Here is a 26,990-nt window from a genome sequence, read left to right as displayed (position 1 = left end):
TACTTTCATGCAGAGTGCACGCGTGTGGATGAGTACACATTGATTTTACTGTCAGTCAAACCTGGAATGCTTTCTTTTTCTCTTTGCATTCAACACAAACCTATACATCACCCTGATCCTTGGAAAAAGCATCACTCAAGCAGACTATCCAACATCAGGGGAATAATTTCCATATTATCCAACCACTGTACTAATCATAATGCTACTTTACATATGCTCCAACCACTGGGCTTCAATATACTTCCATATTCAATCTTAAGTCCACTGATCATACTTCAGTCATATAAAACCACACACACACCCTAAAATGGCCAGAGAGGCATAAATTAATCATGTCCACCAACTCTGTTGTATTGTACTCTCCCAAGAGCTTAGTACAGTGCTCTGCACATGATAAGCACTAAGTAAATACCATTGGACGGTTGATTTGGGATCTTTTGGATACCTGGAACCCAAATGAAAATTCTTGTGTCCTTTTCCATTTCTTATTTCGGCATGTATTGTGAGGAGCTCTACAAATTTCAGAATCCTGGAATCTAATCCAGGACATCTCAGTCAGTCAGTCGTATTTATTGAGCACTTACCGTGTGCAGAGCACTGTACTAAGTGATACAAAATACAATACGACACATTCCCTGCCCACAACGACATGCATAGCCCACCAGCATCTCAAACTAAATGTATCTAAAACCAAACTAGTCGCCCTTCCTCCTACATATACTCCTCATCATCATCTCCCCTTACTAGGAAATTGCAACCTGCTCAAAAAGTGTAATTTTTACATCAACCTCTTCTGGGATGGAGTTAAGTGGAAGTTTGGGAACCTCCTCAAACTTAAATACGACACGTATTACAACACAATACAAAGTAACAATATGACACATTCCCTGCCCATAACGAAATGCATAGCCCACCAGCACCGTAAACTTAATGCATATAAAACTAAACTAGTCGTCCTTGCTCCTACATATATTACTCCTCATCATCCCCCCCTTACCAAGAAATTGCAACCTGCTCAAAAAGTGTAATTTTTATACCTACTCCTGGGATGGATTTAAATGAAAGTTTGGCAACCTCCTCCATTCTGGCATGGTAACTAACCATTCCCCAGCAATCTATGGAAGAAAGGGAAATCCTTCAAATGGCAAGCGAGGAATTTGTTGAGAAATTAAGCCAATTATTCTAGTGCAGAAGATAGTGGCTCGAGTGAAATTTACGGATGGTCAGGTGCAGATTTGGCTGGCCTGCCGAGCTGCATCCTGACCAGAGCTAATGAAGAAAGAACTTAATCCTCGTTCTTCAAAATGGCAGGTACCTGAGATGTGGTGGAAGGTGAAACTGGTTGCGTGTGTCATCCAGGCGGTTGCCTAGATAAGGAGTGTCCATAGTCAAAAATATGGCTTTATAGCCCATCTTCTCTGCCCGCTCAACGAGCTGCTTGGTGAGCTCGCGGTCTTTGTAGATATACAGCTGGAGCCAGCGAATTCCATCTGGGGCTGCTTGGGCGACTTCTTCGATGGATGAGGTGGCCCATGAGCTCAGCATCATTCCTGTCCCCATAGCCCTGCAAGCTAAGAAAGAAGGCACAGCTCCCATCAGACAGGTTCTTTCTAATAATACACTTCAAAAATTTACCCTGTTGCTTTTCAGTCTTCCATCACACTGACTTTAATAATAATGGTACTTGTTGAATGCTTACTACGTGCCAAGGATACATACTTTGGAGACCTGATAAGACCCACCGGAGGCCTAGTCTCAGGGGGACCTCAGGTACTTTATGGAACAGAGAAAGCCTACAGTGTAAAGTGGGTATTTTCGGTAGCTCCAAGTTCTATTTGCCTACAGCATATATTTGCACATAACACACCTAAGCAGAAATACGTTTTTTTAAAGTCATAGACATAATGACTTCTAGTCTAATGTGATATTTAAATAACTTTTTCCTTTTGAAACACTCATTCATTTTTGTTCATAATTTACTTATTTACCTCATTCTTTTCTATGACTGGGAAGAAAAGCTTTGGGCCGTTTTGTTTTTATTTCTTCTCAGAGTACATCAGTGCATTATTCTCCTTGGTGCAACTGCAGGAATTGGAAAAAATTATTTCATCTGCTAAAGAATGTTAAGACAATTTTACAAACAGGATGTGTTCTCATGGGACGATCGTGCATGTATTAAGCTCTCACTCTGTCCCCAGCACTGTACTCAGGGCAGAAGAAGATACGAGATAATCAAATCAGATACAGTCACTGTCCCACTTGGGGCTCACAATCAGAGAGGTAGTGAAGACCAGGTATCTTTTCCCCATTTTATAAATGAGGAAACTGAAGCACAGAGATAAAGTGTCACACAGCAGACCCAGCGAGGGGTAGGGGAGAGAGACCGGATCTGGGAGTCAGAAGATCATGGGTTCTAATCCCCATTCCCCCACTTGTCTGCTGTGTGGCCTTAGGTAAGTCACTTCACTTCTCTGTGCCTCATTTACCTCATCTGTAAAATGGGGATAATAATAATGTTGGTATTTGTTAAGCGCTTACTAGGTGCCGAGCACTGTTCTAAGCGCTGGGGTAGACACGGGGGAATCAGGTTGTCCCACGTGGGGCTCACAGTCTTAATCCCCATTTTACAGATGAGGGAACTGAGGCACCGAGAAGTTAAGTGACTTGCCCAAAGTCACACAGCTGGCCAGTGGCAGAGCCGGGGTTTGAACCCATGACCTCTGACTCCAAAGCCCGTGCTCTTTCCAGTGAGCCAGGGATGGAGACTGTGAGCCCTGTGTGGGACAGGGACTGTGTCAAACCCAATTTGCTTGTATCCACCCAGCACTTAGTACTGTGCCTGGCACCGAGTAAGCGCTCAAAAAATACCATTATTATTATTATTAATGGGAGAGATAAGGGAACCTGGGTCTCTTGATTACCAGTCCCGTTTTCTTTCCATAAGCCCACAGTGCCTCACACTGCCTCACTTATTTATTAAGTTCTGGATCTCCTACACTTGGTTATTGAAGACCACCTTAGGCCGAAGAGATCCAGAAGTAGTGGATAGTAGTAATAGTATTTATTTAACACCTACTGGTTGCAGAGAACAGTAGTAAGCATTTGGAGAGTAGAAAACAAGAAGTGACATATTCCCTTCCTACAAGGAGCTTATACTCAAATGGGGAAGACGCACATAAAGCCTCGCCTTTGCAAGCTTCACTGGTTTACTCTGAGCTTACGTAACATGGCCACTGCCAACGAGAAGCAGCCCTGGGAAAAGATCCTAAAAGTCCGGGCTTGGGCTTGGGCTCAGTGTTTAAAAATGGAATTTGTTTTGATAACTAGCCACAGTTATGCTTTATGGATTTAACACTTATTCTTTTAAGAGAAATCTATCGTTTCATGCAAAAATAGAGAAAAATATGCCTTAAAAATCCAGAAATCCCTTTTATTCAGGTGGACAGTCTCTAGAACCTTATTTTTCTTGGTCTACCACAGTATGGTTATTTTTTAATGTAAATGGACCTGTATAAGTATAAAACATCTTCTTACCTACCAACTCTTTCATGTCCAAAAAGTGGTCTTTATGACAAGTTTTATTAAATGAGGATTAACAAATCTCTTAAAGTGGAAAGTTTCAAGCAGCATTTTCAAACAAATCAGTAATGTTGTACCCTAGCATTCAATATGGGAAACAAGAGTGCTTTGGTGTTCTGTCTCGCAGTTTTACTACGCCACAAAGGGAACAGCAAGGGAGTCATAAATCTCAGAAACCATAGATTCCATGAGGCAGACTAACTAGACATCAAAAACATCATAATTCATCAGAATCCACAAAGCATTCCCTTTTCCCTGTTTATTTTCTCCTTGAACTTAAGAAAATACATTAATAAAATTCAAAACAAATAGTCACATGGAGGGACGTACATTTACTCATTCCTATCGAGAGGGGGACTGAAGATTATAGTCTGATTTTTATTTTTCCAGTAGCATCACTGGGTTAGTCCAAATCTTTTTATCTAGATGATCCAGGCCCAAAGGACCCTATTCAATTGTAGCTCAATAATTCAACTAATTACTAAAATGTTTCAAAATTTAAGATATTTTGAACATAATTACTCAGATTTGCTGTCTACACTGCTTTGCTAGGTACTTTCTTCACCTGATAAATATGATTGAATGAATGAATGAACTGACCAGGAATTGAGTTATCAAAATCAAAAGACATCGAGTCCACTTTTTGAGGACCATTTTTCTTACCATCATTTAAGTACCTAAAATACCTAGACATTTCCCTGAAACTGCCATAGGGAACAAAATTACCATTTCAAAGTGACTGCATATTATGTCTGACATTCTGTGCTGAGAGTTCAGTTGATAACTATTTGCTTGACAATTCTGTAAAAATTACAGTTTATCAATCTGCAAAATAGGTTTAATAAATAACAACTATTTACTCCCTTTCTCGAAGGTATGTCCTGAAACTAATAGTTTTATAAAGTTGTAAAGCTTTAAGAATTTTAAACTAAAGACATTAACTAAAGGCAAAGCACTGTGTACTTTCATTTTATATTGCCTTCAAAACTGATGACAGAACTTCAGTTAAAATTCATTCAATTCATTCATTCAATAGTATTTACCGAGTGCTTACTATGTGCTGAACACTGTAGTAAATGCTTGGAATGTACAATTCGACAACAGATAGAGACAATCAAAATGAGCCTACTTGAAGTCTTTGAATGCATCTAATTCTCCCAAGGACTTAGGTACAGTACTTTCACACAGTAAATACCGCTAATTGATCGATTGAAACCTATTTCAACATTTTATTTTAGAGAATTACCATTATCAAACATTTACTGTAGAGTAGGTGAAACTTTCATTATAATGGGAGCCAGAGCTACATCTTCCATAATCTCTGATATCTTCGCGAGGGGTGGAGGGAGGAGAGGGACATGGATATTGAGGCAGAAGGGCCCCCCTTCTTTAACAAGACTCCCATGTACTGCCATAATGGTAAAATATTCCATTCCAACCTCACTAATCCCCAAAAGCAGCTTTCTGGGACAAACTATAGTTCAATATAGCGCTCTGCATATAGTAAGCCCTAAAATACCATTGATTGATTGATTGATTCAGCGACAGTAGGCTGAGATTCAGTAAGAGGCATTCATTACCCAAGTCATCAGTATTTATTAGGAACCCACTGTGGGCTGAGCATTCCAATACCTTCTGGGAAAGCTACAGAAGAAGACCCCTTTTTTTTATCTAATGGAGTTCTCTGTGGGTAGCCGCTAAATTCACTCATCTAATAGCTCTGGCTGCAGAGAGAGATGGGGACAAGGGTATCTGTCAACAACCTCTTATTTCCTCACCTTTACTGGCAAATTGAAGAGAGAAGAGGACAAGAGGCATGGCTAGCTAGCATGCAGGGGGATCCAGGTTAATTAGATCCACCAATGGATTAGAGCAGGGATCATGTCTACCATCTCTCCCAAGTGCTTAGTACAGTGCTCTGCACACAGTAAGCAGTCAATAAAGACCACTTATTGATTGACTGGTTTCAACGAGGGCTTCACAGAACATCAGACTATACTCACCCAGGTCATTTAGACTGGCTCATTGGTTTTCTAAGGAAAGATTACAATAAGCAGTTGCCGTTTACTTTAGATGTAAAGAGTCGTTTCTTCAAGTTAATTATGTCTTGGTGTTATTTTAGATCTCTCCCTCCCATTAGAGAGTTCCTGGAAGTTTAGCCTCTTGAGACCACTTGGTGCAACTCCAAAACATAAAGCTGAAAAGTACAGGGTTAAGGAGATCAAAGGGTTGATCAAGGTTGGTATCAGTATCAGTTGGATTTAGAGCACTGTACTAGGTGTTTGGGGAACCTAGGAAAGGAGTAAAAGGCAAAGTATCTGAGTGAGGAATGTATAATCTAATGGGGAATACCAGAGATATTAAATGACAAATATACAGTAAAGAGTAAGAGAGTAGCTCTAAATAATAAATCTCAGTGAGGAAATAAATCAAAAGAAAGATACCAGCAGGAAAAGAGTTATCATTCCTCAATTTTCTCTATGCTCAAGGCCCAGCAGGCAAGTGGCAGAGCCGAGATTAGAACCCAGGCTTGCGCTCTTCCATTAGGCCATGCTGCTCCACCCCTGAAAATGGTGGCCACTCCCAACGGCATATTATCTTAGCAAAAATGATTTACAAAATATTAGAGTACCTTCTCAAAAGCATAGTTGATAAAATCCTGGCTGGAAAGGGAAGGCCGCATGTACTAAAGAAAACAGTACATGAAGGCCAAAGGGAGTACAGGTGGTCATAGTGACTTATACACGGCCTGGGGAATGCTCTGTATCGTTCTCAAGTTGCTGTTTATTTCTTTCGGCCTCTTCCTTTGGGGACCTCTCTGGGAAGTGGCAAATCATATTGGCCCAACGGGGCCAGAATGACAAAATCTCGTGAATCTGACCTTAAGTTGTCACTGGGTATCAGGTTTCCAGAGTAAAGACTGAAACTATTCTCTTGGAGTCCCTCTAAATAGATAACATTTTTGCAAAGTGGGAACTGACTTTCCAAAACTATGGTGTCTAAGGAGGAAGAAAACGTTTGAAGTGCCCAAAGTTATTTTCTTGATGAAGTGCATTTGATCCAAAAGCTCTCGCAGTGACTCTGTCCACAAAACAGCTGTGCCGAAAAGAATTCTGTTGCGAAAATGCATTTTGTCATCTGTGCAGGAAGTCATTATGTAATGGGAAAAATATGTAATGACAAAGTACAAAATGGTTGTGTTGATCTAAAAGCAAGGTCTGTCATTCTGGACTGTTTGTATAAATATGCACCTTAGAGTCCATTGGATATGTCAGCCTTTTCCATTCAGGAACCGTGATTATATGGAGTAGCTAAAACACAATTAACGTTGTGTACCGAATGAATAAAAATTGCTATTGAGATTGCCCAGAAATACGGTGCAGAAGTCAGTGACCTAATGGGAAGAACAGAACTTCCAGCTCGGTTATGCTTGAAATATTCAGAAATAGTCAAACGGCTCCCAATTTGAAATTTGGGGAACTTAATGAATTTAAACACTGCTAGCTAGGCCAGGAAAGCCAGCATAATCTTTCCAGTCATTTTACGTGAGTCTCCTGTCTGAATGTGTAGCAGCAAAATAACTAAATGTCGTTAGTTCCGGAGGCCTGTTTTCACTGGTGGCACAATACTGAACTACACACATGGTCGTTGGCCCTTCTGATACGCTGTCACCATGACAGGGCACTAAGACTCCTTTCCCACCCTTCCGTGACCAACCATAACACTTATTATTCTTCTTATTCTTACATTTTGTAAGTTTCTGGGAGCATATGCTAATGGAATCGAACAAGGACCATTCCATCTCAATGATGGATTATCGAATAGCGTAATAGGGTTACAAGGGATATCGAGAGATCGGCGATCATCTTTTCCATGCTCCTTCCCCTAATACTTCAGTCGTGATTCTCAGAAAGTGTCACAGACTTCACTTCACCTCTAGTAGTTTAACAGCCTCACTGCCCAAACTACACTTTGAATTTCATCCAGAACAGTGTGTAGCTTAACCAAGTGCTGTGATAGGTAATAGTTAAAATAGTTCCAAAAAGTCCAAAAAAAAAATACGAGGCAGCAATTGAAAAATTAAAATTCCACGTTCACAAGCCTGGCTTTTGAATCGTCACTCTATCCACATGTGATGCTGGAATCAATCAATGAATCGATCAATCCACGGTGGGTTTTGAGCCTTACTATGTGCAGAACACTGTACTGAGCACTTGGGAGAGTAATTTACAACACAGTTGTAGACACATTTCCTGTTCATAAAAAGCTAATGGTCTATAGGCGGTGAATATACAGTGTCTGACATTCAGAAGATTTTTGATCACTGGCATCAGCTGATCTTCATGTCATGAAGTCCCTGAGAAGGGGTGATTGGAATGTGTGGGTGAGGAGAGAGATGTTAACAACAAACGCCAAGGCTTTGGGTATGCCACAGTGAGCCACCAAAGGTGTCTTTAAAACTGATGGGAAAAATTGGTGAAGAGAATAAATTTGGTGCAGGAGGTTAAATGAATGAATTCTGGTTTAGGCACGTTCAGGGGCAAGGGGGACAGGTCGGGAGGCAAGAAGAAATAAAAGTCTCGAGAGAAATCAGTGCAGTCGTAGATCTGAGACCTTTCTGTGTCCAAGTCGTACTAGGCAAATGGGGACCTTTCCACAGGAGCAAGGTGGAGAGCAAGGGTCAGAGACCCAGAATGACGAATGACAGAAACTTAAGGTCGAATAAAGCGATCTCTGGATACCTAAAAAGATGCCCACTGTGACTGCACAGGACAGAGAAAAGAAGAGGAGCCAAAACTTCAGTCCAGGCTGTTTTTCACCCTGGCATATCCCTTGTATTCATTCAGTATTGCCTAATGGCTAGAGCACAAGCCCAGGAAACAGAAGGATCTGAGTTCAAAACCCAGCTCCACCATGTGCCTGCTGTGTGACCTTGGGCAAATCACTTCACTTCTCTGGGCCTCAGTTCCCTCATCTGTAAAATGGGGATTAAGACTTTGAGCCCCACGTGGGGCCAGGGACTGTGTCCAGCTGTTTCCTAGCTTGTATCTATCCAATGCTTAGAACAGTGATTGACACATAGTATTTGACAAATATCACGATTACTATTATTACATTTAAATATACATTTTAGGATGATTTTTCTAGCTATCACTTTGGTTTCTAACTGTGTCCTTCAAGGTTATGGCAACCATCCTACTTCCATCCCATCCCCAACCCCAGGCTAGTTTAGAAGGCCCAGAGGCTTTCCCTGACTAAACCCTCCTTTTCTCTTCTCCCATTCCCTTCTGCATCATCCTGACTTGCTCCCTTTAATCATCCCCCTCCCAGCGCCACAGCTCTTATATACCTATCTGTAATTTATTTATTTATTTATATTAATGTCTCTCTTCCTCTAGACTGCAAGCCTGTAGTGGGCAGGAAATGTATCTTTTTATTGTTACAGTGTACTCTCCCAACTGCTTAGTACAGTGCTCTGCATACAGTAAATGCTCAATCAATATGATTGATTGACTAGGATCATCTGCATATTTGATCATCCAGAACATCAGTAATAATGATGGTATTTGTTAAGTGCCAAACACTGTTCTAAGATGGTATTTGTTAACTTACTATGTTAAGTGCCAAACACTGTTCTAAGAGCTGAAGTAGATACAAGGTAATCAGGTTGTCCCACGTGAGGCTCACCATCTTAATCCCCATTTTATAGGTGAGTTAACTGAGGCACAGAGAAGTTAAGTGACTTGCCCAAAGTCACACAGAAGACAAGTGGCAAAGCCGGGATGAGAAGCCGCGACCTCTGACTCCCAAGCCCGGGATCTTTCCGCTAAGCCACGCTGCTTCCTTATGCTTCCTTATATCTGCTGAATCTTTTTTTACTCTTCCAATCTCTTAGTATAGTGCTTTCTACACAGAGTAAGCCCTCAATAAACACTAGTGATTGATTTGGTTGTGCCATATACTGAGAGTATTTATTCGCTATGAATACAGCTTAATAAAAGTGACTGTTTATTCTAGCCAAATGGAAGGGCTCTGAGGCCTAAGCACTTGACGCCCAACACGGGGTCCTGTGGACCTTTGCTACTCATTTCTCAAACCACTAGGCAATTTTCTTAGGTCTGACTTTCCTCATGTAAAATGAGGGGAATCAAATCCTTCCAACTCTGCCTTGGACACTTTAGTTAAATCTGCACCCACAAGCTCCTGCTGAATTCCCAGCTCTAACTGCCTGTCACTTATCCTGCTGAATGTTTTTTGTCCACAGTAGTCTTCTTCCAGGACTTCTTTTCAGAAAAGTATCTATGCATAGAACTTTAAATCATATTATAAAGTATTTATTTGTTCATATTCATGTCTCTCTCTCACCCTCTAGACTGTAAGTTTGTTATAGGCAGGGAGTGTGTATGCTAACTCTGTTGTATTATACTCTCCCAAGTGCTTAGTACAGTACTCTGCACATTGTAAGCGCTCAATAAATATGACCGACTGATTGACTGGATCTGGGACTCAGTGCCACCTGGCCTGGGCGATAAATCAATCCTGCTGACAGAAAGTCTGAATAGATTCGGGATAGGCTCGAGGAAGAACCGTCTCCTTCCGACCTCCTCCAAGGAGATCTTCTTGGGCCAGGGAGTCTCAAGGTCCTCCACAAGATTGGCTGATGAGAGACCACTATGCAGTCAAACATAAAGATCTTTCAGGCATGTTGCAGAGTTTGAATTTCTACTACCCAGTTCCTATAAGCCTATTTTTTATTTATGGAATTTGTTAAGCTCTTACTATGGCACTGTACTAAGCACTGGGGCAGATTTAAATTAATGAGGTTAAACACAATCCATGTCCCACATGGGGCACAGAGTCTTAATCCCCATTTTACAGATGAGGTAACCAAGGCACAGAGAAGCTAAGTGACTTGCGCAAGGTCACACAGCAGACAAGTAGCAGAGGGGGAACTAGAACCCAGAACCTTTTGACTCCCAGTCCCGTGCTCTATCCACTAAGTCACTGCTCCATCAGCTCCCAGCCTTGCATTCACCTGGCTCGGCTCGGCTCAGGCTAAATCAAGGAAGACAAAGCAGAGCCATTCTCTCTGTCCTGCTTTCAGCCTCCTTCTCTCCCATCCATCCAGTCCCCTAAATGAAAGATTCATTTTTCTCAAGCCTCTGTTCATGCCTAGAAGGCACCCAATTGCCATTTAAATCAAAGTGAAACTCCTAAATTTCGGGATTATGACTCTATCCACTGGCCTCTTGCTTAATTTCCTCATCTCTGAAAATACATCACCCCATCCGTTACCCAACCACGTATTTCTGTTTGCTGACCTCCAGGACCAATCACCCAAATCTATGTCTTTATTTCTGTGTTGATAATTTTTATGTCGTATTATATTTTATCTGTTTCTATATGTCATTTAGATTTAATGTATAATAATAATCCCTTGAATTTTATATAGCAATTTTATATTTGCCAAATGCTTTTCCATTGCTTATCTCACTTCTGTCCTAACAGCATCTCCTTACGATATAGAAAGACAGTTATTATCCTTCTCCTCATCTTGCAAGTGAAGAAACTGATATACAAAGAGTTTAGTTGACTTGCCCAAGGTAATACAGCAGCCAGAGTAAGAACTAGGACTATGACAAAAATCCTCTGGCTCTGAGACCCACGTCTTTTCAGTGGGTAGACAATGCCTTGTATCTGTTTGCTTCTTGTAAACTCTATTTCTCCTTTCATCCTTAATCATCTTCAGTATTATTTATTGAGCACTTACTGTGTAGAGAGAACTGTACTGAGTGCTTGGGAGACTTCAATAAACAGACTTGGTTGGCACGTTCCCTGCCCATATGAGAGAAAAAGGGGAGGAATGGATCTTAATAATTAATAATTACGGCATTTGTTAGGTGCTTATTAGGTGCCAAGCACTTTACTAAGTGCTGGGGGTAGATATAAGATAATCAGGTTGGACAGAGTCCCTCTCTCACATGGAGTTAACAATCAAAATAGGAGGGAGTAGGATTTAATCACTCTTTAACAGATGAGGTACAGAGAAGTTAAGTGACTTGCCCAAAGTTACACAGCAGACAAGGGGAGGAGCCGGGATTAGAGCCCAGATTAGAGCCCTCTTTTCATTAGGCCAGGCAGCTTCCCTTACCACAGATGTGCCCTGCCAAGTCTAATTTGACCTGGCTCACTTGACTGACTTTCTTTCAGGATTCCCCTCCTTCCCCTGTCCCAGTGCCACATGGGAGAATCTCTGGACAAATGGGCTGAGAGTGACGGGGTTGCATCACAGGGACACCCCGAGCGCTGGGACGTCCAGACCCTGGGCCAGCACCAGGCAGATATGGAAACCAACGATGAGACCCTCATGATAATGCAACCTTCCCACTGAAAACATCTGTAATTTCGCCAAATGTTTTTTGTGTCGCCTTGTCAAACTGCGGGAAAGGATAGCTGCCCTAATGTTAGCTTCCTAAAGAGTCAAATATCATTAGGATTATTGAGACCTAATAGTCTTCAGCCAGCCACTAATAATGATGGCAATGATTATTTTCCTATGATTTGCCAAATACTCTACTAAAGTGCTGGGGTAGATATAGTATAATCAATCAGAGGGCTTCCAGTCTAAAAGAGAGGCAGACAGGTATGTTATCCTATTCCCATTTCATCATTCAGTCAATGATATTGTGTGCAGAGCATTGTTCTAAGCGCTTGGGAGAATACGCTATAACAGGGTTGGTAGTCGCATTCCCTGGCCCACAGTGAGCTCACACAGAGAAGCAGCGTGGCTTAGAGAAGCAGCGTGGCTCAGTGGAAAGAGCATGGGCTTTGGAGTCAGGGCTCATGAGTTCGAATCCCAGCTCTGCCACTTGTCGGCTGTGTGACTGTGGGCAAGTCACTTAACTTCTCTGTGCCTCAGTTCCCTCATCTGTAAAATGGGGATTAAGACTGTGAGCCCCACGTGGGACAACCTGATTCCCCTATGTCTACCCCAGCGCTTAGAACAGTGCTCGGCACATAGTAAGCGCTTAACAAATACCAACATTATTACTTTAGAGGAGGAGATGAGAAAACTGAGGCAAGGAGATGTTAAGTGGAACTAGGTCTACCAGTCCCAAGGCCTTAGCACGAGGCCACACTGCCTCCCAACATTTCCACTCTGTCTGCAGGGAACTAGAAAGAGTGTTAAAGATGAAATAAGGTATGAACCACTACAAAAGGTGTCCTGCTGACAATCAGGAAGCCTTTTCTCTGGAAACATTCCTCAATTCTAATAATGCAATTACAGCCCCGAGATTCACTTCACCACATGACCTCCCCCAGAGGCACTTACAACAGTGCTATGCACATAGTAAGGGCTCAAAAACTACTAGAGATTGATCACGGGCCTTTTTGGTGGGGAGACAATAGGGACACTGTTTCCACTTTATTCTCTGTCACCTCGTGTACTGTAGCCTCTTCTTTCCACTTCCCTGCTGCCAAATGGAATGTCAGAGGAGGCACCCAGAGAAGTTAAGCCTTGGACCAAAGGCTCAGTTCCCCCTGTGGTTACCTCAGGCCCGTTCCATTCAACATTTATTCATTCATTCAATCGTTCAATAGAAAGGTTTTGTTAAAGTGTTTAGGCAGAAGTGATGGCCATTTTAAGACACCCATCTCTTCCCTCATCCACACCCATCTGTTCTTTTCCACGACATCAACTCGTACTGTACTCTCCCAAGCACTTAGTACAATGCTCCGCATATGTTAGGTGCTTAACAAATACCACCGACTGCTAAAAAAACCATCGACTGATTCATTTGTTCCTAATCACATCCCAAGTGAATATCTCCATTCCTGGTTCCCCACCCCACTTTTAGTCTTTGCTCTGAGACAGAACACCGCCGCTGAAAACTTTACCAACCAAAAGCAAAAGACGAAAAACACAAATCACGAAACAAACCCGGTTTTACATCAGGACTGAAGCGTGGAAAAGCGTCACTTGAGGTAAATCGAATTCTAACGTCAAGTAGACCAACTTGAAGCCTTAACTCAATTTCCTCCAGTGGGGTAGGGCTGGCCCTGCTTATTCGCGTATCGTGTTGAACAGGATATTTACTCTGTAACATGGTCCAGTAAACTGAAAAATCTTAACTTGTTCTGGTCTGGAGCAAAGAAAATGAAGTTTTTAAAACCGGTCCTTCACTGAACATTAAGGCTAACCGAGCAGTCGATTTTTATAGAACAGCTACTGTGTGCCGAGCACTATACCGGGCACTCGGGAGAGGACAGCCGTGGGAGAGGACAATATAACAGAGTTGGTAGACACGTTCCCTGCCCACAGTGAGCGTACAGTCAAGTCGGGGGAGACAGACATTCATATAAATAGATTAAATTACGGATATGCACCTAAGAGCTACGAATTTGATCTTGTAATAGACAGAAGATTCTACGGTCGCGGTTCCCACCTCCACCAGAGCTCAGCATCTGGAGGAATCCGTACGGTCCTTTGTCTCATTCTGTGAGCGACCCTATTTACGTCTTAATAGGTGGCCTAGTCGTAGTTGGGTCCAGAACCTTCACTTTGGAATGTCCTGACCTTGTAGGCTTTAAAAAGAAAGCGTTTGGATTTAATCATTTTATGGCCCAGAGTATCCTGTGTGGTAATCTCTAATTGCAACCAGGGCCAAGAATTCCTAAAACTTTTGACAGTTTAATAAGAATTTGCTAATGGAGCGGCCACTGCTGGAAAGCATTATGGACGAGCCTTGGTTTCCACTGGAGATCCTAGAGCGCTCTCATGTGGTGCAGTGCTACACTGCACGCCACAGTCAAAGGGAAAGTCGTTTTAAAAACCAAGTTGGGATACAATAAATCTCCCTGGAAGAAATGCATATAGTAATGATAATAATCATGTTGGTATTTGTTAAGCGCTTACTATGTGCAGAGCACGTTCTGAGCGCTGAGAGAGATACAGGCACGTGACTCAGTGGAAAGAGCCTGGGCTTGGGAGGCAAAAGTCATGGGTTCGAATGCCGACTCTGCCACTTGTCAACTGTGTAGGCAAATCACTTCACTTCTCTGAGCCTCAGTTACCTCATCTGGAAAATGGGGATTAACTGGGAGCCTCACGTGGGACAACCTGATTACCCTGTATCTCCCCCAGCGCTTAGAACAGTGCTCTGCACGTAGTAAGCGCTTAACAAATACTAACATTATTATTATTATTACACGGCAATCGGGTTGTCGCCCATGAGGCTCACAGTCTTAATCCCCATTTTACAAATGAGGTAACTGAGGCCCAGAGAAGTGAAGTGACTTGCCCACAGTCACACAGCTGACAAGTGGCAGAACAGGGAATCGAACCCATGACCTCTGACTCCCAAGCCCGGGCTCTTTCCACGGAGCCACGCTGCTTCTCTGAACAAAATGGTAAATGCCCATTTCAGCCCCCCTTTCTTAAGCCTTGTGTATACTGGCAGCACAACTGTCATTCATCTTGATCTTGCATCTACCCCAGCACTTGGCATGGAGGAAGTGGTTAAAAAACTTCACAATCATTATTATTACAAAACGTTGCTCCTCCACGGGAGACTTCCCAGTATGACAGGAAAACACAGGGAGAGTGGAGGGGACTCAGGGAGGAATTCTGAAGTGGGTGGAATCAATCAATGGCATTTACTGGGCACTTGCTATGTGCAGAGCACTGTACTAGGAGCTTGGGAAAGTACAATGCAACACTTCCAAGCCGGTGCTCTTTCCACTGAGCCACACCGCTTCTCTGATCAAAATGGAAAATACCCATTTCGGCCCTCCTTTCTTAAGCCTTGTGAATACTGGCAGGACAACCGTCATTCTCAGGACAGAGTAGTGAAACTGACTGGATAGATTTCTAGTTGTTTCGGGTGTGCCTTTGGGGAAACAGAGGCAGATGACTTGACAGAGCCGCCTACCTCCAGGAATAACCCACCCACTTCTCAGAAGCTCGCTCTAGAAGTTTGGATAATTCGCTTTAGGGAGAGATGCAAAATGTGCTCTTTTAAGCCGGCTATGCCCTTGGAATAAATACGATAAACTGCTTTCTCTTGCCGCCACTTATTTTCGTTATTATTGCTGCAGTTCTGTAAAACATCTCAAATGCATGATTTTATTGTGACACAACCCGGAGGCGCTCAATAAAAGTCATAACTTTTAAAGGCACGAGTCTATTAAGCCAGTGGTGTTAATGTAAAAGGAGATGACACTGCCGTTCCGTAGACACATACTGCAATACGGTCTATTTTGCTTTTAAAATGTCCAAGGTGAAAACTGCCTCTTCGTATAATGAAAATAATCTTCCTGCTTGTATATTAGCTGAATGTGAGGAATTATCGCTGTTGAACATTTGCATAAAATACAAATCTACATTTAAACTCTTGAATTATGCACAGTGATCATAGCTGAGCTAGAGGTTTGCTTTTATGCGTTTATCCTTTGCTTCTGGAGGTAGGGCCAAACTAAAGTAGCTCTGTTACTCTAAGACATCAATAGCCCTATTCTCACAAATGTCAGGGTCCCTAGATCCCGGGGGTGAGGGGAAGTGGTAATTTCTCCTCTCCCCCAAGTTCCAGTGAATTGCCCATGTGACAGAGCGACTGTGTAGAAGCGGCACGGCCTGGGGAAACGAACACGGGCCTGGGAGTCAGAGGACCTGAGTTCTAATCCCACCGTGCCACTCGTCTGCTGTGTGACGTCGGGTGAGTCATTAAATTCTCTGTGCTTCAGTTTCCCCGTCTGTAAAACGGGGATTAAATACCTCTAGTCTGTGAGCCCCATGTGGAACAGGTACTGTGTCCAACCTGATGATCTTGCATCTACCCCAGCACTTGGCATGGAGGAAGTGGTTAACAAATTCCACAATTAATATTATTAGAAAACGTTGCTCCTCCAAGGGAAACTTCCCAGTATGACAGGAAAACACAGGGAGAGTGGAGGGGACTCAGGGAGGAATTCTGAAGCGGGTGGAATCAATCAACGGTATTTACTGAGCACTTGTTATGAGCAGAGCACTGTACTAGGAGCTTGGGAAAGTACAATGCAACAAAATTAGCAGACACTGCCCCTGCCCGTTAGATGGAAGAAGACTCTTCACGCCCAAGACAGCCTGAGACCGTAATCTCCCGGGTTTCAAAATAATAATTTAATTTTGGCATTTGTTAAGCGCTTACTATGTGCAGGTGTGCAGAGCACTGTCCTAAATGCTGGGGTAGATACAAGGTAATCAGGTTGTCCCATGTGAGGCTCACAGTTAATCCCCATTTGACAGATGAGGTAACTGAGGCACAGAGAAGTTAAGTGACTTGCCCACAGTCACACAGCTGACAAGTGGCAGAGCCTGGATTCGAACTCATGACCTCGGACTCCCAAGCCCGGGCTCTTTCCACTGAGCCACGCTGCTTCTCTAAAGGAGTATCTGATTCTGTGACAGATACCAGAGGGAAGAGAGTATTTCTGGATTATCTCAGTGTAGTCCGTCTGGCATTGGCAAACCACGGAAATGTTAATATACAATACTGCATGCTCCATCAGCAAAGTAATAGAATCCCGTGCACCTAGACAATTCCAGAATTCTAGGCATCATGAAATTTTTCTTATTTCTGTTTGTGTTTCTTGCTGTTTACATTTTGGGGAGATGCCGTGGAAAGGTATCAGTATTCATTTTAGATAGTAAAAAGGAGACTCTGCCCATTTTCTTCTCTAATTTATTTCTTCCCAAATACTTCTTGCCTTTTAGCATAGGAAAAGGTCAAAAGTATTCAAGGCCAGTTATTGCCCATTTGTAGGATTCGGTATAAAAGACCTATGAAGTTTGAATATCGCTGCTCAGTGCAAGCTTGCTTTATAAATCATTTTCAGTTGTTATGGTAATAAAGAGTGCAAAAAAGGTACAAAACAAGTCCCCTGTAGGAGCAGCTGAAGTGATTTTCATGATGGATTGAATTTCTCAACACTATTTCATCAAGGAACAGTGAGAAAAAGAATGGGACCAGAGCCTATCTGCGAGGAAGTGTCACAAGCGAAAGGGGATGTGGCTTAGTAGAAAGAGCACAGGCCTGGGAGTCTAAGGACCCGGGTTCTAATCCTGGATCGGCCACATACCTGTGGTGTGACCTTGGGCAAGTCATTCAACTTCTCTATGCCCCGGTTCTCTCATCTGCAAAATGGGGATTAAATACCCGTTATCCCACCTACTTAGATTGTGATCCCCACGTGGGACCTGATGATCTTGATGATGACCCCAGCACTTACTACAGTGCTAGACACATAGTAAGCTCTTAAATACCACCAATATAGATTATTATTATTATTATTATTATTGTTAGGATGGGGGTTCTGGCCACCTCGTTCAGTATCTCAGGGTCTGTCTCCTGGGGAGCCTTTCGAGACCCCTGCTTACCTCTCACGGTGGCAATTTCTCCATCGGCGTGAGCCATCCGTTGCAGAGCGGTGGCAGCGACACATATCGGCATGCTGACTCTCTGCCCCAAAACGGAGGTCGACAGATCGAGCGCGGACACATCTCTGAGTACCCGGGGATACAACTTCCATCTGGAGCAAGTTTAAAAAAAAAAAAAAGCCTACTTACATGGCATAATGAGCAAAGTAAAGTTTGTCTTACTCTACCACCTCGCGTTATTTTATGACAACTAGAGATGACGGTGGCGGAGAAAGCCAGGAATAAGATATTAATGAACTTGACCTATTATGAGGTGGATACCATTCCAGGGCACGGGAAATCAGTGGAAGATGAAAGGCAAAGTCTTCGTTTTAAAAAACAGACAGTGATACCAGACGGTCACGTTTAACATGGGTTCTTTTCGACCTTGAAGTGAATCCCATGACAACACGTATCGGCGGTTGATAAGGGGAGTCAGTATTCATTCCGATTTAGTCATTTCCTTCGGGGAAATGCAAACTGGCAGATACGGGATATTTTACAAAAGAAGCTTTACACCGTTCAGTATTTGGCTTGATTAGATGAATTGAAATTCATCTCCTAGTTTTACTGGACTTTGGTTTGGTTGACTTTTTCCATACTTTGCCAGTCTTAAAAAGACAAGGTTGGGTTTTTTTGGTTTCTTTTTTTAAGAAAGGGAATGAATGTGTTGATAAAACTGAAAAGCCAAATTGCCTCTCTCTGCAGAGCTGAGGTTGCTTGCTTCCTAATCTGTGGAAAAAACCCTATCCCCCTCAGCCCCATTCCACTGAAACGCCCATCAGCCCCTGCTCCAACCCATAGCATAGTGGGCTGGTCACCTCCAAGATTGCGTCTCTGACTTCCGCGACTCGGTCTGAGCCCCGAGGAGCCTTACACCCCATCGTTTATCATCTGTCATTTACATTTTTATTTCATCTTTACTTATGTGTCCGTCGCCAACCTTACTCTTATACTGTGAACCCCTTTTGGGGTCCAGAGACAGTGTCTGTATCTCATCTGCGTACTTCTTTACCAGCACTCTGCACACGGTAGGCATTTACATATAATAACTACTGTCACTATCTCAGAAACTATTATTAACTACGGAAAGTATGGCAAACGTAGGCTATACTCTACCTCACATCTACGTTTGTTTTCATTCCAGAGTGTAGGATCTACAGTTCCAAACATGTTCTCGGGCCAGTCTCTGTTTTGTCACTTACTGTGCTATCCCTGATTGTTCTTATCATTTCCGTGGTTAGCAAAAAAAAATGCTCAACTCAAATACAGCTCTTGTCTCAGCCGGAACTACAAGCTTCCAGCTCCCAGCCTGGATGAGAGATAGGGGAGAAGGAAGGAGGAAGAGATAAGGGGGTGAGAGTCTTCAATGCCGTCTGTCTCTGAGATTAGAGCTGGGGGCTCTGATGTGGGTGGTGACTGCCCCTCTACAAACCTTCCCTGCCCACTTATCATTACTGGCCTGGTGTTTGTCCTCCTGCTCTTACTATTGATAGTTATCAACCCCCTACTATGTGTTTTTCACTTTCCCCATTATCAGAGGTTCCAGCCCGCAGCCCCTATCTCACCCAGCATCCTCCATCTCTAACAGCCGTAGCCCAGTAAAGTTTGCCTGGGAGGAACTATGGAGATCTGAGGAATAATACTAATTAATAATAATTGAGGCATTTGTTAAGTGCTTACTTTATGGCAAGCACCCTACTAAGCCCTGGGTTAGAGACAAGATAATCAAGTCCCATATGAGGCCCAACGTCTAACTAGGAGAGAGAACAGGTAATAATAATAATAATGTTGGCGCGTACTATGTGCAGAGCGCTGTTCTAAGCGCTGGGGTAGATACAGGGTCATCAGGTTGTCCCACGTGAGGCTCACAGTCTTCATCCCCATTTTCCAGATGAGGTAACTGAGGCACAGAGAAGTTAAGTGACTTGCCCACAGTCACACACCTGACAAGTGGCAGAGCCGGGATTAGAACCCATGACCTCTGACTCCTAAACCCGTGCTCTTTCCACTGAGCCACGCTGCTTCTCCATTTTGCCGATGAGGGAACTGAGGCACAGAGAGGTTAAGTGACTAGCCCAAAATCAAGCACTTAGTACAGTGCTCTGCACACAGTAAGCACTCAATAAATGTGATTAATAATAATCACACAGCAGGTAAGAGGTGGAGCAGGAATTATAACCCGGGTCTTCGCTCTTTCCATGAGGCCACCCTGCTTCCCTTCAAGGCCATAAGGGGCAAGGTGAGGTTGAGCTGGAGCCTCAGGCATAGGGGGAAATAACTTGAAAAGCTGTGATCGGTGGCAGAGGCAAAATTTTTAAGTGGGAGAGGAAAGCAGGGCAGATTCCCCAGAGATCGTTGTTGTGACAATTTTATTTCCACTGAAGTAAAGGTCAGGACTGCTGTCCCACCACTATCTGTCTTGTTTACCTTACTTTGTTTTCTTGCCTGCTGACTGACCTTGGCCAAGTCATTTAACTTCTCTTTACTTCAGTCACCTCATCTGTACAATGTGGACTTTTATCTGTTTCTCTCTCCTACTTAGAGTGTGAGCCCCATGTGGGACAGGAACTGTATCTCATCTGATTAGATTGTATCCACCCCAGCATTTAGCAAAGTGTTTGGCACATAATAAGCCTTTAACAATTTCTACAATTATTATTGTAGTTATTAGGGAAGCAGCATGGCTCAGTGGAAAGACCCCGGGCTTGGGAATCAGAGGTCATGGGTTCGAATGCCGGCTCGGCCACTTGTCAGCTGTGTGACTGTGGGCAAGTCACTTCACTTCTCTGTGCCTCAGTTACCTCATCTGCAAAATGGGGATTAAGACTGTGAGCCTCACGTGGGACAACCTGATTACTCTGTATCTACCCTAGTGCTTAGAACAGTGCTCTGCACATAGTGAGCACTTAACAAATACCAACATTATTATTATTATTATTAATAAATCATTCGATCAATGGCATTTATGGAGCACTAACTGTGTGCAGAGCACTGTACTGAGCACTTAGGAGAGTACAATACAGAGTCAGTAGACACATTCCTGTCCACACTGAGGTTATAGTCTAGAGAAATATTTAGTAGGCACACACTATGTACCAAGCACTGTATTAAGTGCTGGGATTATATTCAAGATGATTAGATCCCACACGGAGCTCGCCGTCATAGTAGGAGGAAGAACAGATATTGAAACCTCATTTTGCAGATGGAAGATTTTGATATAATACAACTGGCCTTTACCACTTGCTGAGTAATACATTCACCCCAAGAGTGGAAAGGTATTCGGCCCCTAGACTCAGGCTTCGCCACTTAGCTGCTGTATAACCTTGGGAAAACCACTTAACTTTTGTGTGCTCCAGTTACCTCATCTTTAAAATGGGGATTAAGATTTTGAACCCCATGTGGGATAGAAACCGTGTCCAACTTGCTTACCTTGTATCTACACTAGCACTTAGAACAGCACTTGCCATATAGTAAGCACTTAAAAATACCGTAATAATAATAATTATTATTATTATTATTATTAGACAACTTCCTTCTTTCCTCCTCTGTGATATAGCAAGGTCGACTTTAAGCTGCAGCAGAAGCTCTTACTCTAATGCCTATCTGCATTGGTGCTGAGAAGCTACAGGAAGTTCTGACCACATGTCCAGATTCAGTGGAGGATTAAACAAAAGGAATGCAAGAGTGGCTTTGAGAGCTGATTATATACCAAGCACTGTACTAAGCGCCGGGGTAGCTGCAAGATAATCTGATCACAGTCCCTGTCCCATAAGGGGCTTATAGTCTAAGAAAGAGGGAAAGCAGGTATTTAATCCCCATTTTACAGATAAGGAAACTGAGAGGAGAGAGAGGATTAGAACCCAGGTCCTCTGACTCCGAAGCCCGTGGTCTCTCCACTAGTCTACACTGTTTCTCTGTCTATCCAAATATTCTCCAGTGGGCCCAAAACAAAAGAATAAGAGTAAACCTGTGTTCTGTAATGGGGAGAAGAAAAGTAGCTTTTGAATGCCAGACTATTCCTGGATGACCACAAAACCAGATTCCTTGGCCACAGTGTTCTCCCCCAAAATTGAAGCTGTATTTTGGTGGGAAAATCCAACAGTTTTTTTTTCTTCCTGAAATCCCTGGTGCATCCACTGGAATTTGTTCCTGTGTTTGGTTCTCTAGCACTGTCAAAATGGCATTTTAGCACCTTAGCTATACTGACAACGACACATTCTAATTTTTGATGAGTTTCTTCATTGTTCTCCCTGTCTCCTCATTCAGGACATTAAGTCCTAGCCACAGCTGATGAGTGAGGCCCTTAGCCTGAATTATTGAAAGTGTACTTATCAGTGTCACAGCTTGGATATTTCCAAGGGTATTCTTCAGAGGTCAATTCTGAGATTACATTGTTTAATATTCCTATCAACTATGTGGATGACACCGATCTAGGGAGGGGAATGCTAACATCCTGCAGGCTAGGAGTAGAATTGACACTTGCAAATGAGAGAAACAGTCAAAAACAGGAGGGAGTTCAATAGCGGAAAGGATAAGAGAATACCACTGAGATGAATAGCAAAGTAACCTTATAGGAATAGGCAAAGACTGGGGATTGGTAGAAAAATGTTGCAGTTAAGAGAGTATAACAGATGGACCAGAAGCCAGCAAGAGGATAGTATTAGTTTTAAAAACTCGCAAGATCTTAGAATAGGACCCACAAGATCTGGGAATTTTTTTTTTTCCAAGGTGCTATGCATTGGACAGATCCTTTTTGGAGCAATGGGTCCAATTTAGGACTTTGTATTTTAGAAGAACATGGAGAAATACAAAAACACATGAATGATTACAAACATGAGTGGAGAGATGTAAAAGAGAGATCAAGGAGGAAAGGATAAAACAATTAGTATCTGTACCAGGCACTGTACTAAGCACTGGAGTAGATTCAAGATAATCAGGTAGAACACAGTCCATGTCCACATGGGGCTCACAGTCTTAACCCCCATTTTAAAGCTGAGGTTACTGAGGCACGGAGAAGTTAGATGATAACCACTATCAGACAGCAGAAAGTGGCAGAGTTGGGATTCGAACCTGGGTCTTTCTGACACCTAGGCATGTGCTCTATCCACTAGGCCTTGCTGCTTCTCTTATTTAGTTCACTGATGCCGGTACCAGACATACTCTACTGTTTAAAAGAGTTATTATGGTTTTCCCCAAAGTGCTGACAATTCTAATCAGCAGCTGCCTGGGGAGCACCTGACTGGATTCATGAAGAGACTGAACATCTGTTCTCCAACTTTGCAAAGAGCCAAAGAAATATAGATAGAAGGAATTTAGGTTAGACATAAGCAAGAACTTCCTGACAGGGAGGATAGTTAAATATTTAAGCAGACTGACCATGAAGGTTGAGGAATCACTGCCCCTGGAAATATTTAAAAATATTAGGAAGGCCTTTCATCTGCCATTGATGATGAGGGTTTAAGAGCTAGTGAGTTGAACAGGCAGCTTTTTCAGGTCCAGCTAGAGTGAAGTGACTGCACATTTCGACCAAAGTTCAAATGATCCCAGAAATATTCAAATGGATGGGTCATTTCCTCCCTATCTTGCTGTCTCTTGCCTGTCACTTGCTAATGGAGATATGAAATGTGCTAGTGGAGAGATGTGGTCATAGTGTGGATTTTAAATTACTGAAACCCTGAGATGGAACACTCTAAACCAAATCACCAAAACATCCTTCCAACAAGAAAACCACAAAAAGCCCAGAAAGGTGATGATGGACAGAGAGCATTTTGTCTAAGCTTTTGTGAGCAAGAATCATTTGGGAGTACGAGTTCCAACTGTGACTTGAAGAAGAGATTGCCAAGTGTTTGCCCTTGCTTTTGGGATATGTTGGTGTCCTTGGAGTTTGAAGATGAAGTGTAAACATTCCTACCGGTTTGGTTTTAACCTGCATAAAAGCAAACTGGAATCTCTGCATCACCAGCCTAACTAATCAATGAATTTCTAAATGCAGCTGCAAGGGTAGGCTGATGGGGAAGTGACTGACAAAGTCTAAGTCTAAAGTAAACAAGCTGTCACTTTTAGATAAACGGATACCGATAGGCAACCTCCTCCCTAATGCCTTTGAAAGATCGGAGGCCCAGGGTGTCACAACAGGTTATGGAAGCTTTGATTTTTCCACTCTTCATTTGAAATTCAAAAAGAGATTTCAGATTGATGTCCTTGAGGCACACCGTCCTTAATTGTGAATCTGTTTTCTGTTCCACCTGATCAGTTATAGATAAAACTTGGAGAGCAAACATAGGACGATAGGCAAACAGCCCACAGAAAATTTAGAGTTGAAGGGTTTCTAATGCTATACTTAACTCATAATGGATCGCTATCATCCCTAAATCTTCACCGGAATGAAAAAATCTCAGAGCAGATCATATACCGAAAACCCACTTCTGTCCCTTGGGGAGTTCATCCCTTTAGACTGTAAGCCTGTTGTGGGCAGGGATTGTGTCTGTATGTTGTTATATTGTATTCTCTCGCATACAGTGTCCTGGGCACACAGTAAGCATTCAGTAAAGTATCTGAGGATCCTCTGGGTTCATTGAGCTTGATAGAGCTCATTGCATCCAGAGGGTTCTAAAGTATTTTACTATTCCTAGTCATTACTGATAATAAAGAAACAAAAAAATTAAAGTAAAGGTATCGGCCAAATCAATCTCCCCTTAAACCGAGCCCAACATTCCCTTATGCTCATGTCACCAGTATGGAGATGCATGAATTCTTCTAATCACTAAGGACATTTAGTGAACTTCAGTAGGTGCCCTGAATTTTGCAAACCAGTCTCTACAAAGCCTTAACAAAAGAAACTGCAGCATTTTGTTCCAATTCATCTCATTTCCAGTAGCAGTTTGCACTTGTGGAAGTATGCCACAGACTCTCTGCATGACCTCAGGCAAGTCATTTAACCTCTCCATGCCTATTTTCTTGGCTCTGAAGTTGATATTATAATATCTGCTTCGACCTGTGTCAAGGGGAAACTGGGAAGATAAAATGAGGTAAGTGATGCGCTAGAGGAGAAATGAATGCTATTACGAATTCAGGGTATTATTATCTCTAACTGCACCCTCAGTCCCAATCTTTGGGATCCTTTAGATGATCTTCCAGTGGCCTGTGAGTGATAATACCAGTCATAAGTAGCTCACTTCACGCCAGGAAGGGACTGAGCACCAGGAAAATTACAGCTAAGGAAATTTCAATAAAACCGAAAAGCAATTTGAATGGTTTGCCAATCTTCGAATCCTTAGTTACCCAAAAGCAATTGGAGAGGGGAAGAGGGAAAAAAAGAGGGAAGAAAAGACTGGAAGAGAATCACCCACCCCAATCCATACATACATAACAAGTCATATCCAGCAAGATTTTACCTCATGCAGGCCTCAGCCGCCCAAGATCACATAGAACAGAGCCTGCAGCAGGTTTAGGATGGGGAAGGAAGAATCTGCTGAATTACATCAGTGATAATTCTCCCATCAGCAGTCATTATGAGTCACTATCACCCGGATTCCTTATACTGACTTCATGGTTAAAAATATATATATATACCAGAACCAGGAGGTAGAAAGCAAAGATTATGCCGGTCTATATTGGCTTCAATTTTCTGAAAAAGGTAGCAGAATTTATGAATAGCCAATCACTTCATAGACTAGGCAGAACCCTAAACGAAACACAGTGCCAACATGTAAAGTGTCAGATTTACAGAGCCTAATTAACTGCTAGATTGCTACATGAAAGCTGGAGACTCCAGAGCCATTTTGTTTGGGTACAAGGGGTGGACATAAATAAAAAATTTGAAGTCAAAACGGCCTCAGAAGTTTTTATAAATGATCTTAGTGAAAACAGGTGCCTTAACTTTACCCTTCAGTGTAAAAATTTAATATTTGTTTCAGACTTTCATATAGGAAATGACATCATCCATATACACAGTACATTCAAGTATATGACTTGCTTTTTCTTACCTTGAAAATGCATCAATATTGTCTGCTAAGGTTTCCTCGTCATTTGCACCCGACCGATAATAATCATAAACTGATTTTTGAAGAACCATTTTGGCATGTTTCTCATAATCATCAATACAGACTAGCTTCCCGGACATCTTACAGGTTCTCGAGACCCACGGTTTTTCCGCTTTGCCTCAGAGTCGACATTGATTCTTTTATTTGTATTTATTGTAAATCATTGATAGGAGGCTTTCTAAAGTTCAGAAGCCTGCCTCTTTTCCCAAAGTGTTTAAATCAAATTCCATTATTCCCCTTTGACATTTTTGTGTCATTTGGATTACTTCTACAAAGATTACTTACGTACAGAAGTCTCACAGAATCCTACACACACATCTCATATTTTATTCTTTTCACTTGGTCTTCACAGAACTCTTTGCCTATTTACCTTTCTCTATGAAGCAGTGCTCCTAACTGCATTACATATGGGTCATGTGAAATTTATAACTGTCTATAATTTAGAAGAATGGGAAAATGCAGTAATTTTCTATACTGTTCCCCTGCCCAATTTAAAACACCACTCATTCTCGATGCTACCATGCCAACAGGTGTGTATGAATCGCCTAAAAATCTGAAATTCCCTAGAAACCCCCTAACCTCACTATTCAAGTTTCAACCTCTCATAATCTTGAACCAACTGAAGACCACATGGGTCCGATTTGCACAGGAGGTTGAAAGAATTATTCACTCACTCTGTGCTTTAAATAGCAAGGCAAAGTCCACCATTGACTTTAGATTTGGTTTCTTTTTCTGTCGCCTTTATAATTCATAGGCAGTCCCTTCTAATCCCGGCTCCACCACCTGTCTGCTGTGTGACCTTGGGCAAGCTACGTAACTTCTCTGTGCCTCAGTTACCTCATCGGTAAAATGAAAATTAAGACTGTGAGCCCCAAGTGGGACAACCTCATCATTTGGTAAAAATAATAATA

General features: G+C 42.5%; 1 protein-coding gene across 2 annotated transcripts in view; it reads right to left on the bottom strand.

The window, feature by feature from the left end:
- The window catches only part of HAO1 (hydroxyacid oxidase 1), a 48,703-nt gene extending 21,980 nt beyond the window's left edge, over positions 1-26,723 (bottom strand). The window contains exons 1-3 of one of the 2 annotated variants that reach the window (XM_007672098.3): positions 26,023-26,723; positions 17,996-18,147; positions 1,316-1,571 (exon numbers count right to left, since the gene is read on the bottom strand). In XM_007672098.3, the coding sequence (XP_007670288.1) occupies positions 1,316-1,571; positions 17,996-18,147; positions 26,023-26,159 (545 nt within the window). In that variant the 5' untranslated portion in view covers positions 26,160-26,723. Of the gene's footprint in view, positions 1-1,315; positions 1,572-17,995; positions 18,148-19,153; positions 19,256-26,022 lie in introns of those variants that run through there. The other variant, XM_039913110.1, reaches the window with a different exon arrangement.
- Between the last annotated feature and the right edge of the window lie 267 nt (positions 26,724-26,990).

Source organism: Ornithorhynchus anatinus, chromosome 9 (assembly GCF_004115215.2).
Source record: "Ornithorhynchus anatinus isolate Pmale09 chromosome 9, mOrnAna1.pri.v4, whole genome shotgun sequence".
Taxonomy (NCBI): domain Eukaryota; kingdom Metazoa; phylum Chordata; class Mammalia; order Monotremata; family Ornithorhynchidae; genus Ornithorhynchus; species Ornithorhynchus anatinus.
Note: the sequence above shows the minus strand (reverse complement) of the source record. Positions and strands in the feature narration are given on the sequence as shown.